The sequence below is a fragment of the Cynocephalus volans genome, chromosome 10 (assembly GCF_027409185.1).
Source record: "Cynocephalus volans isolate mCynVol1 chromosome 10, mCynVol1.pri, whole genome shotgun sequence".
Lineage (NCBI taxonomy): Eukaryota > Metazoa > Chordata > Mammalia > Dermoptera > Cynocephalidae > Cynocephalus > Cynocephalus volans.
This window is the reverse complement of record NC_084469.1, coordinates 58306203-58317886: the sequence shown is the minus strand read 5'-3', so window position 1 is coordinate 58317886 and position 11684 is coordinate 58306203. Positions and strand designations below refer to the sequence as shown.

The following is an 11684-nucleotide window of genomic DNA, read 5'->3' as shown; positions in this document are numbered from 1 at the left end:
TAAGAAATAGAAAGATGCCTCTGGTTTCCTAATAAAGAGAAGGCAAGAGGTTAGGGGCTGCATTTGTGCAACAGTGCCTGTGTTTAAGTATCTCCTTTCAGACTGGATCTACAGGCTTCAGGCTTTCCCTGGATGAGGCCCCCCAAGGTCTGCAGTCCACCACTCACCCCAGGCTCCACATCTGGTACTGATGTCAACAGTCAGGGTGGGTGGTGGCCATGTTTTTCAGCTGCCGCCCAGCCTCGGGGGAGAGGTGGACTCCCCCATCCCCACCCCTTACTCACAATGACTGACTCAGTCACACACATACACTAGGCCCGGCCACAGGACCAGAAACAAACTTTTATTGCAAAATGGGAAACGTGAAGTTACAAGGATGTCAGATCTGGCCTTTTCCCTGACACTGGGCGTTAGAATCTGACCCCTACTTGGTTGTCTAGCCCTTTCCACTGGGTCTAACAGGGACTTTGACACTGTGAATTAGTGTGTGTGTGTGTGGGAGTGGGGAGCCAGGGCCTTTCAACATGGTTACTTAAGCAGGGATGGGGGGGTAGGTGATACTCTGGACTGAGGGTCCTCATGTGGTCAAGGTCTGTGTACACAATGGCAGACCAGGACATGTTTCTATTTGGGAGAATTTGTGGACCGGGTGCTTGGAAAGGGGTGACTATGGTGTAGACTTGTGGCTCTGGAGACACAACCCTGTCCGTGCCTACTGTTGAGGCTGGAGGCACCATCCTAGGTGGCCACCACCTCCCAAGGCTCCCTCCTTCACCTGTGGGGTGGAGGTCAGCGGGGCCGGAACTGCAGCAGGAAGTCTGGGGGGATGTTGAAAAGGCCACTGACAGCTGGCTGGAGGCTCAGGGTGCCCGGCGGGCATGAGCTTTCCAGGGAGAAGGCGTGCAGGATGGCAGTGAAGAGGAGGAAGAGCTCCGCTTGCGCCAGGCCCTCCCCAAGGCAGACACGCTTACCTGGTGAAGAGAAGGAAACAGGACTGGCCCTCAGAAAGGACGTCAGGGAGAGCCAACAATGAGCCCAGGGTGCGGAGGGTGCCCCCAGCTGGCACAGACGCCCAGAGCAGCCAGGGCCTGCTGGTTATACCTTAGGACCCAGCAGATACCTAAGGAGAAGGGCAGGAATGCCTTGTGCTTCTTGAACCTTCCATCTGCATCCAGGAAACGGCCTGGGTTGAACTCCTCTGGCTGCTCAAAGACCTTGGGGTCATGCAGGACGGAGCCAAGGAGGGGGAAGACCTCAGTGCCCTGAGGGGAAATAATAGTAAAACTACAAATTCCTCACCACCCCAGGCTGTTCAGTTCCCAGTGTGGAGCACAAGTCTGGAGTGCCAGGAACACTAGCTCACAAAACCTAATGACACCAACATTTATCAAGTGCTTACTAGGGGCTGGGCACTTTCCATATATAATGTCATATGTGACAAATACACATATCACATATATTACATGCACACACAGAGCTCACTGAATCTTTTGAATAAGCCTAGGAGACAGGTACAAATATTATCTCCAATTTGAAGAGTGGGAAACTGACGTCCAGAGAACTTGGGCAACTTGCCCAAGGTAACCATTTGGACACGGCAGAACTTGTTATTTTTACATCTTATGTTGTGATTCAGCTGTGGCTGTCCTAAGCCACCTTTTTGCTGAATGTCTCCGAGTCCAGCTTCTTGCTGCTGTGGTCCAGGGCAGGTGGGTGGATGAGAGCTGTCCGTGAAGGGTCCCTGGCCCAGGTTCAGGGAGAATGGCAGCCCGTTCAGCCAAGATAAGAGCTACCACGCTCCCGGGGCTGTGTGGGGAGGGTGAAGGTAGATGGTGGCGTGTGAGGAAAGGGGCGAGACATTCTTTGCGAGGGACTCTGGCTAAAGGGTATCTGAGTTGAGAAGGTGAGTAGGGCTCCAAGAAAAGATAGGGCCATGTTACTGCTGTTAAAATAAGAGAAAGGCAGAGAGTAGTGGTTCAAACATAGGTTCTGGGTTCAAATCCTGCCTCCATTGCTTGCAGGCTGGGTGACCTTGGCAAGTCTTCTAACCTTTCAAGCTCTGTTTCCTCATCTGCAAAATGGGCATGATATTTGTATAGGGTTGCTTTGAAGATTACATAATACATATGTAAAGCGTTCAGAGTAATACCTGGCAGACAGCAGGTTCTCAAACACTGATATCCGTTATTATTATTATTACATTGCTGTTGCCATGAACATACCCACCTCCCCACCACCACTGAGAGCTGAGTTGGTGTTTTACAAGCATTATCTTACAAGTCCAAGTTGATACTATGATTGTTCCCAATTTAGAAGAGGGGTATATTGAGGTTTAGAGGATGAAGTGATTTGTCCGAAGTCCCAGATAGAAATCAGCAGGGCTGGATTCCAAATGCCAGGGGTTGGATTTTACAACGAAGCTAGAGGGAGCAGCTAGCATTAAGCCCTCTCAGGTTTCTGGGGAGACATCGCCCCCTGGTGGTTCTTGGTCTGAACTGCTCTCCCTGCACTCCCAAGAAAAGGGGGAGCGGGAGGGGAGAGGGAGAGGGAAGGGCAGAGACGTGAGGAAAGAGCACGCGAGCCTGAGTGTGTGCCTGCAGCGGGGGATAAGGGCGAGGAGGGCCTCTGTTAGAGCTGAACTTGGGTTTTTCATTTCTGAAATTGCTTCCCTGTGTGTCGCCTCATATGATTTTCCCATTCACCTTGAAGGAGGTAGAATTAAGATATCTGTTGGGGAAACTTAGGCCCAGAGATAGTCAAAGGGCATGAGAAACACATAAACAGTAAGAGATGCAGAGGGACAATGAGAGGGAGATGTCTGAGAGAGAGGAAGAGGAAGATGGGAGGGAGGGAGAATAGATACAGAGAGAGACAGACACTAAGATCAAGAAAAAGTCACAGAGACCCTAATAGCAACCGACTCAGGCCCCAAGGCAGAGAGACAACCTTGTGGCCGTCCAGAATACTCACCTGGGGCAGGGTGTACCCTCGGAAGCAGGTGGTCTTTGTGAGGGCACGAGGTATTCCCATGGGCACCAGTGCCAGCAGCCGCTGTGCCTCATGCAGAACGGCGTCTGTGTAAGGGAGGCGGGCACGGTCCCCCAGGCCTGGTGCCCAGCTGGCCCCCAGCTCCCGCGTCAGCTCCTCCTGCACACACTCTGCGTGCAAGAGGAGGGTTGAGTCAGAGGTGGGGTGGGGCCCTGTGATCCTCCTCTCCGAAGCTCCATCTTCTTGGAAAGCCATGGTTTGGGGTGAGACTGGCAGGAAGGAACAATCCCCTGGCCTTTGCTAAGCCCAGAGCTCATACATCCTGTGTGCTGGGGATTACATCTATGCTTTCTTAATTCCCACAACAACCCTGTGTACCATCCTCTATCCCCATTTCCCATATGAGGAAACTGAGGCACAGAGAAGCCAAGTCACTTGCCCCAAATCACAGCTGACTCCACTTCACCAATGCCACCAGGCCGCCAAGACCCATCTTCCAAGGTCATCCCACCACTCTGGCTGCCTGGCCCTCAAACGCAGGAGTTCCTTGGGGGTCCTCCCAGCCCTGCCTCTTACCCACGCACTCTCCCTCACTGTTGCGGCTTCAGTTCCAGAGCACTGCGCACTCTGATGACCCTAATTTTTAATCTCTTGTCCTGACCTGGGTGTCTTGTGGCCTCCTGGATCCCTCCCCTGGGTGGCTTCAGGCCCCACACTCAAATTGTTCCACACTGGCCTCAGCATCTTACCTGAAACCAGCTCCTTATCCCTCCTGTCCCCATCTCAGGGTGGTCCCAGTCCCACAATTTTCTGGCCAGTGACCTGGGGATGTCCCTGGACACCTCCTTCCCTCGTCATTTTCTACAACCTGCCTAACCCACTTCTTCTTTCCTCCCCACAGCCTGGCTCAACCTTGTCCTTCTCCTTGGGCTCCTGGCATCCTCCCTCACCCTTTACAGTCCTCTTCTTTAGGGCAGCCCAAAGGATTTTTCTAAAATGCGAATAAAATCCTGCCCTCCCCTGCTCAAAGTCCTCCCATGGCTCCCCAGGGCTCAGGATAAGGCACACAACGTACCACCAAAGTGACCAGGCACTGCAGATGTCTCCTGCCTTGTCTCTCACTACACCTCATACTGTAATCAGCAGCTGCCCAATTTCTGGCTCCTCAGACTCCCCAAATGCCACACTCATTCTCACGTCCAGGATCTGGCTCAGCCTGTCTGCTTTGCCTGCACATGCTTCCCCCTTGAACCCTCCCCTCTGTTCCCAGGGCCTGGCTGGTGGAAAAGGCTCTCACTTTGGACCTGAGGATATTTCAGCAGGAGCAAGAGGGCATAGCGGAGTGTGGCGCTGACTGTCATTGTCCCAGCAAACAGCAGATAAATGACTGTCATCAGCAAGTTCTTCTCAGTGAATTCTGTGTTTGGGTCTTGTTCCTCCTGGAAGAAACCAGGCAGAGGGGCTCAAAGAACACAGGCTGCGGGAAGTAAGGGTCCAGGGCAGCCAGGCCTACCTTGGGAAAGCTTTGTTGGGGAGTTGAAATAAATGTTTGGGAAGGCTGGGAAGCGGGCTCCTGGTATTAGTTTTCTCTGGTTGAAATGTTTTAAAATGTTAAAGAGAATGGCTATTATCAAAACCAGAAAATAACGAGTGCTGGTAAAGATGTGGAGACGTGGAGACATTGGAACCTTTGTGCAGTGTTAGCAGAAATGTAAAATGGTGCAGCTTCTGTGGAAATCAGTACAGCAGTTCCTCAAAAAATTAAAAATAGAATTACCATATGATTCAACAATTCCTCTTTTGGGGATACACCCAAAAGAATTGAAAGCAGGGTCTCAAAGAGATACATGCACACCCGTGTTCATAGCAGCATTATGCACAATAGCCAAGAGGTGGAAGCAACCCAAGTATCCGTGGACGGATGAACAAGTACTATTCAGACTTAAAAAGGAAGGGAATCCTGTCACTTGCTATAACATGGATGAATCCGGAGGACATTATGCTAAGTGAAAAAGGCCAGTCACAAAAGGACGAATACTGCATGAGTCCACTTGTATGAGGTCCTTAGAGTGGTCAAACTTATAGAGACAGAAAGTAGAAAGGTGACTGTCAAGGACTGGGGAGAGGTAGAAATGGGGAGTTGTTCAATGGGTAGAGAGATTCAGTTTTGCAAGAGTTCTGGAGATTGGTCATACAACATTGTGAATGTACTTAACTCTACTAAACTGCACACTTAGAAATGGTTAAGATGATACATTGTATGTGAATTTTACAATTAAAAATTTAAAACAAAATTTTTTAATTAAAGAGAAAATAAATGATGGCTGGCTGGTTAGCTCAGTTGGGTAGAGCATGGTGCTGATAACACCAAAGTCCAGGATTCAATTCCTGTACCAGCCACTTGCCAAAAAGAAAAAAGAAAAGATAAAAAAAGAAAAAGTGGGGCCACAGGGTTAAGAAAAAGTTTCTTTCTCCACCAACAGGGAACCTGCACCTAATCAAAGGATGTGGCCCTGAGGGCCGGCCCGTGGCTCACTTGGGAGAGTGCGGTGCTGATAACACCAAGGCCACAGGTTCGGATCCCTACATAGGGATGGCCGGTTGGCTCACATGGGAGAGCGTGGTGCTGACAACACCAAGTCAAGGGTTAGGATCCCCTTACCAGTCATCTTTAAAAAAAAAAAAAAAAATACAAAGGATGTGGCCCTGAATATCCCCCATAAATACAAAGTTTGTGCAATTTAAAACTAATTATTTCTCAGGAGTCACTTTAATTCTAATTTTCTCATATAATAATAAATTGTTCCCATGTAACTCACAAAGTAGACATTATTAATATAATTTGATATTGTAAGGTTTCATAAATAAATGATTATAAGTCACATAATATGTCTAGTATGGGCGGGGAAACAAGGGGTGGGGTGAAGGGATCACGGGAATTGCTGGTCGCAGGACCCCGGGCATGGGGTCTGAACAGAGGGCTGAGGTAGGAGGGAGGAGAAAGAGGAGAGATGCAAGAGACACAGAGACCCCGGCACTCAAACACACTCCAGGTGGGGGGGCAGGGAGAGGCAGTGAGAACAAGACAGCGAAAGAAGAGACAGATGGACAGACACACAGAGAAGAGATGTGCACACATGTGCAGAGACACACATATGAGACATGCAGAGAGAGAAAGAGACCCAACAGATTCCCAGGTACACCTGCCAGGGCCATCCAGGCCACCAGCCCCATTCAAAAGGGACACCACAACCTTGCCCCAACCTTCCCCCACCTGTGCCATCTTCAGCAGGAAAGCATCAACAACATCGCGTGCGGGGCCTGAGGTGTCCAGGCTGCCCTGGTGCCGCTGCACCTGCTGGACAGTGAAGGCAGCCAGGGTGCCCACGTGGTGGAGAAGCTGCGTGTGGGGGCCTGGCAGGGGCTGCAGGAGCCGGGAGAACATCTCGTAGGTCTGTGGGGAGAAGGGCATCTGGTTCTCGGACTTGGCAGGAACCTTTGGAGAAGGTGGCTAGAGAATGGTCCCACCCACTTACCTGGCCCCACGGGGAGCTGATCCCCAGCAGGGTACCAGCAGCCGCCCGGACTACGGTCTGGAACTCCTCATCCTCATAGGGGAAGCGAAGGCCAAAGATGAGGGAGCAGACTATGTTGGAGGTGGCCTGGGCCAGCAGCAGGGAGGGGTCCAAGGGGCATCCTAGGGGAGTGGAGGGCAGGGACGAGGGCTGGGAGGGAGCCAGGCAGAGGGGGGTCGAGGTGGGGCAGACCCACGTGTAAGTGAGAGAGAGTGGGGGCTGGACCCGGCCAGAGAGAGACACAGTCAGAATGGACAGAGGGAGAGAGAGACACAGACAGGAGACATTTAGACAAGAACACAGGCAAATAGGAAGAGAGACAGACAGACAGGGAGAGGGAGGACAGACAGACAGACAGGGAGAGGAAGGACAGAGAGACAGACACAGGGAGAGACAGAGAGAGAAGGGACAGACTGAGGGTCAGAAAAACAGAAAAACAGCAAGAAAGAAAAGAGGCAGAGAGATGGAACCCAGGAACAGTGAGATGACAGTACCAGAGACATGGAAAGAAACATTGTTGACTCCCTTAGAGGGACAACAGGACAGAGGGTAGAAGTGAACAGGGTCCCCAGCCCAGCCCTAGCCCAAGGCTTCCCCTCCCACTCATTCCCAGGCCTGGGCCAGGGGGCACCCCCAGGCACAGTAGGAGTCCTCCCCTTACTGGGCCAGGACGCTGGGCTGTCCCCACTCTGCTGACCTTCTGTCCCCCGGAATGCCTCCACCAGACACCTGGCCTCTGCCTGGATCAGCTCCTCTCCTTTTCGCTTCCCCATGCCCAGGTCCCGCAGAGCAAGCGTGGTGAATCTCCTCAGCTGCCTCCACCGTTCCCCGTTGGAGAAGAAAACCCCTGGGCAGAAGGCTAGACTCAAGGAGGGACCAGTCCCTCTCCCCGTTTCCCAGGACTACTCCCTTCCTCCTAGTGATGTGCCCTGATGGGGACTCTTCAGGCCCTGTCCTGAGTCCATACCAGCCTAGCCCAGGAATGAGGACCCAGTAGGTGCTCAATAAATGCATAATCACACTGGTTCCTCTATCCTTTCACCCTGGGTCAGAGGGTGCATTCCCCTGAAATGTTGGAAGCTGGGATGAGCCAGGTTCCTTCTGTTCTGTAATTAAACAAGGTGAGTTACTATTCCTTCCTTCCTTCCATCCATCTTTTTATCCCACTTTCCTTTTCCTGCCTCCCTCCCACCCACCCATACCAACATTCACGGAGTACCTCTGGCTCCCATGCCCCACACAGTTAGGAGGCTGAACAGAGAGGGAGGAGGATGGAACCGCACTGTTTCCCTCCTTTATCCAAGACACCTGCTCCGGAGAGACCTCCCTTCTCTGAGCTTATCGTTCCCACCTGTCGAATGCTGGCTTGTAGTGGCCTCTTGGACACCTCCTCCTGGGTGTCCCCTGCCCTACCTACCCTCCAATCTGTCCCAAATTGGCCTAGCTTCTCTCCTCTCCCTGTCTCAGCCCATGATCCATCCCTGACCCTTCCCCTGATCCTTCTCCCCACCACCCCCTCCTGCGCATCCCATGGCCCTCGCCCTGGTCCAGCCCTGTCTCCTCCCAGGTTTCCCAGCCTTCAGTTTTACCCTCACCACATAGCAACCATAGAGTCTCCCTAACTCTGCTAAAAATCTACTGCTCCCAGGAAAACCGTAAGTCCAAGCACCGGCGTGACCCACAGGCTCTGCATGACCAGGGCTCCCGCTGACTTCTCAGCTTTTTACTCATCCCACTACTACTGCACTGGCTTTTTCTCACTTTCTTAGAAGTGTCATGATCCCTCCTTCTGGGTCTTTTCTCTCTGTCTGCATTACTCTCGAGCTGCCCCCCATCCTCCAAGAACTAACTACACTCACCCTTCATGTCTCAGCTCATACGTGACCTCCTCTGAGAAGCCTTCCCTGAACAGGTCCCCTGTGTTCTGCTCTCAAAGTCATACCTATCACTTTAGGATTCCTTTCCCTCCCTCCATTGTCTTATGACAAGATCCCCTCTCCCATAGTGAGAGAGGACATCACACCTGTCTCAGTTACCTATGTCTGTGTCCCCAGTACCCAGTACAGGGTCAGGCGTAGTGAAAATTTGTCATTTGAGTGGATGAAAGCTTCTTGTTTCACCTCCATGCTTTGGTGCCTGCTGTTCTTTCTGCCTGCGACATCATTCCCACTATCCTATCAGTCTCAGCTCAGACATCCTCTCTTCCAGGAAAATTTCCTGGATATCCCCAACCAAACAGGCTGGGTCAGACGCCTCCTCTGGATTCCTACAGTCCTAGAGCCTCCCCATCCTGGCCCTGACCCCTCTGCCTGTGCCTCCCATGCTGTCCATGACCACTCGGAGCTGTCACTGTCTGATGATGGGTCTGTCTTCCCACGGGTCTAGACTCTCTGCGGGAGTAGGACAGGGACTGTCTCAGTCACTACTGTGTTCCCAGCAGCGTCCAGCATGGGCCTCCTGTTTTCTGTCTTAACACAGAGAAAAGTTTCTACATTTTGAGCCACTGCCCATCATTTCCCAGTGCCTCGAAAGCTGTCTGCTTCTGCCTGAGCCCTTGGGGCTTCACCTGGACCAGTGATTGTTATCGCTGACACTACGACCTGGTGATTAATGAGTGTTTACTTTGTCCAAGTCCTGTCCTTGTTCAATCCTTAGTACAACCCTATGTGGTTGGCACTGTTATCACCCAGTTTCACAGAGGCAGGCTGTGAGTGAAGGCTACAGCAGTCCCCACATACCTTCATGACTCACCATGGCCATCAAAAGTTCGGTCCAGCGTTGCCAACGTTCCCCGCCCGCTGAACTCCTCAGCCTGACCTCCCAGGGCCTCCTGCACAGCCTCGTGCCCAACCAGGACCACCACACGCCGCCAGGGTCCCAGATGCACGGTGAACACTGGTCCATACTTCTTACTCAGCTGGGGCCAGGGAGGGAGATGGAGGTGGGTGCCGTGGGGCGGCTGCTGCCTCTTCCAGCTGGTGTCTCCATCACGGCCCCTATTGCTGGTCTGGCTTCTGCTCCTTCTACCAGGAACTTCTCCCCATGCCCCCAAGCAGAAATACCCTCCTTGGGAGGCTCAGTTCCCTTTTTGCACCTGGCTCCCTGGTCTCCACTTCCAAGTGCCCCACTCCCCCCACACTCCCCCCACCCCCCAAGGCTGAGGCCACCTTACCTCCTTTCCTGCTGTCCTCTCCTCGGTCCCAGCAACTTCCAGCTCCCCACAAGTGAGCTCTTCCCATCCTCCCACCCCTGGATTCTCCGCAGACAGATTCCTTCAGCCTGGGACCCCGCCTCTTCTCTGCCTTCACAATCCCTCGGGGACCCCTCCCTCTTTTCTCTTTTGTCCCCCCCCTTCAGGATACCTCACCTGTATCTCGCGAGCTACCTCTCCTCCTGGGACAAGCTTCTCCCTGGCTTGAGGATCCCCCCCCCTCTCTCTCAGCCTTGGTCCCTGCCCACCACCTCCCCAGCATTCTGTGGGCAGAGGTCTCTGCCCCTCCTAGACCTGGTCCCCCACCCCAGGATCCTCCGTCCCAAGAAGCCTCCCCTTCTCAGCTTGGACAAACTACTCCTGCCCCCACCCCAGGACACTTTGCTCTGGGACTCCTGCCCCTGCTTCTTCCCTAAGATTCCCGAAGGCCCCTCTGCCCTGCCACTCCGGGACCCCTCCCTCTCTTGTCCCTGGATCCCCCCGCCCATAGCCAGGAATGCCCGCGGCCCCTCACCTGCAAGAGCCCGCAGTACAGCTTCCCGGGCCTGAGCTGCAGGAGGTTTCCCAGCAGCGGCAGCGGCGCGGGCCCGGGGGGCAGGTGGCCTCGGCCCCGGGTCCCGGGCAGCGCCAGCGTCAGCAGCAGCACCAGAAGCAGCACCAGAAGCAGCGCCCAGGTGCCGGTCGCCTCCATCTCTGCAGGTCGGCTCCTTCTCCTCCCAGACGCTCCACGCGGCTGGGCCAGTTAGGGCGGGAGCCGGCAGCTCCCTCCCCAACGAAATCAGGCGGCGGTGGGGGCGGGGCAGCACGCCCATCCCCCCGCCTGCTGGCAGGCTTCTCTGCCCGCCGTCGGACTTCCCCCAGACCACCGCCGCCGCCTGATGTCGGGGTCCCACGCTCGATTGGGTGTCTCCCAGGTCACCCAGTTTTACCCGGGGCTCGAGGGGCGGAGACAGTGCCTCGGGCCCCAGGTAGGGAATAGGCAAACAGGAGGAACCTGGAAGCCAGAGACTTTGGCCGCCTGGAGGCGGCCACACCCCGCGCCTGGCAGCGACCCTGCGCAGCGCTCCCCGGCTCCTACCTCCCTCCTTGTAGTCGGGATGTGCTTTCGTGTGTGCGTGTGTGGTATTTTTTTTGAGCCAGTTTCCTCCAGCATCTCACATCTTCACCAACTAGGAGGAAAGACTTAACCTTTAAACGGTAAAGAATCTGAGGTCCAGAGAAGTAAATCGGTTGGTCCTGGTCACATAGCTAGCAAGTGGTAAAGCTACTACTTGAACCCAGGCCAATGTGAATGACTGAAGAGTTCATTCGTTCACTTTCTTAAGAGGCAGTACGTAGAGTGGCTAGGAGCACGATGGCTGAAGCCAGACTACTCGCATTCACTGTTTAGTTCCTCTGTGCCTTGTGAGTGAGTTTAGTTCCTTTGGCCTTGGACGGGTGAGAAACACCCTCACCCGTCCAAGGCCAAAGGATGGACAGGGAGACACGAGGTACAGCGAAGTGAGACGTTACTTACGGCCCTGCAAGGCTCGGGTGTCTGACGGGCAGGCACGTGGAAAGGGGCTGGAGCAAGCAATTTATTTCCTAGTGCACAGGTCCTTGCCCCCGCCTCCTCATTGGCTGAGTACTACGGGTGCACAATCCTCCGGATGATGTCCAAATGTACCCCAATTTACGACCCCCGTGTAGGAAATTTCTTTGTCTGAGGGTTCAGGACAGGCCAGCGGAAAAAGGCCCCACCCAAAACCCTGTGGAAGGAGAAGCGTTAGGAAATGAAGAGAACAGTACAGGGCTATTAACTCATTACCATCTCAAGGACAACTTTATCCATTTGAAGTAAACAACTAAGGGCTGGTAACTCAATGTCATCTGAAGGAGAACTTTATCTATTCAGCGACATCCCCGCCCCC

General features: G+C 53.6%; 1 protein-coding gene across 1 annotated transcript; it reads right to left on the bottom strand.

The window, feature by feature from the left end:
• Window positions 1-403: 403 nt before the first annotated feature.
• LOC134389263 (cytochrome P450 2S1) lies at window positions 404-10465 on the bottom strand. Its single transcript, XM_063112789.1, has 9 exons — window positions 10289-10465; window positions 9315-9480; window positions 7261-7410; window positions 6525-6685; window positions 6263-6442; window positions 4286-4427; window positions 2971-3158; window positions 1121-1262; window positions 404-971 (listed from the first exon to the last, which is right to left on the bottom strand). Exons 1-9 carry the CDS (start codon window positions 10463-10465, stop codon window positions 790-792), a joined length of 1488 nt encoding a protein of 495 aa, XP_062968859.1. The 3' UTR covers window positions 404-789.
• Window positions 10466-11684: the final 1219 nt, after the last annotated feature.

What these genes read in the sequence shown, in the direction of transcription:
- LOC134389263 (XM_063112789.1), bottom strand. Translation starts at nt 10,465, where the DNA reads ATGGAGGCGACCGGCACCTGGGCGCTGCTTCTGGTGCTGCTTCTGGTG. An exon ending in TGTACTGCGGGCTCTTGCAG is followed by an intron (nt 9,481 to 10,288) that starts GTGAGGGGCCGC and finishes CCCTGGCCCCAG; the next exon opens with CTGAGTAAGAAGTATGGACC. An exon ending in GAGGGTACACCCTGCCCCAG is followed by an intron (nt 1,263 to 2,970) that starts GTGAGTATTCTG and finishes ATTTCCCCTCAG; the next exon opens with GGCACTGAGGTCTTCCCCCT.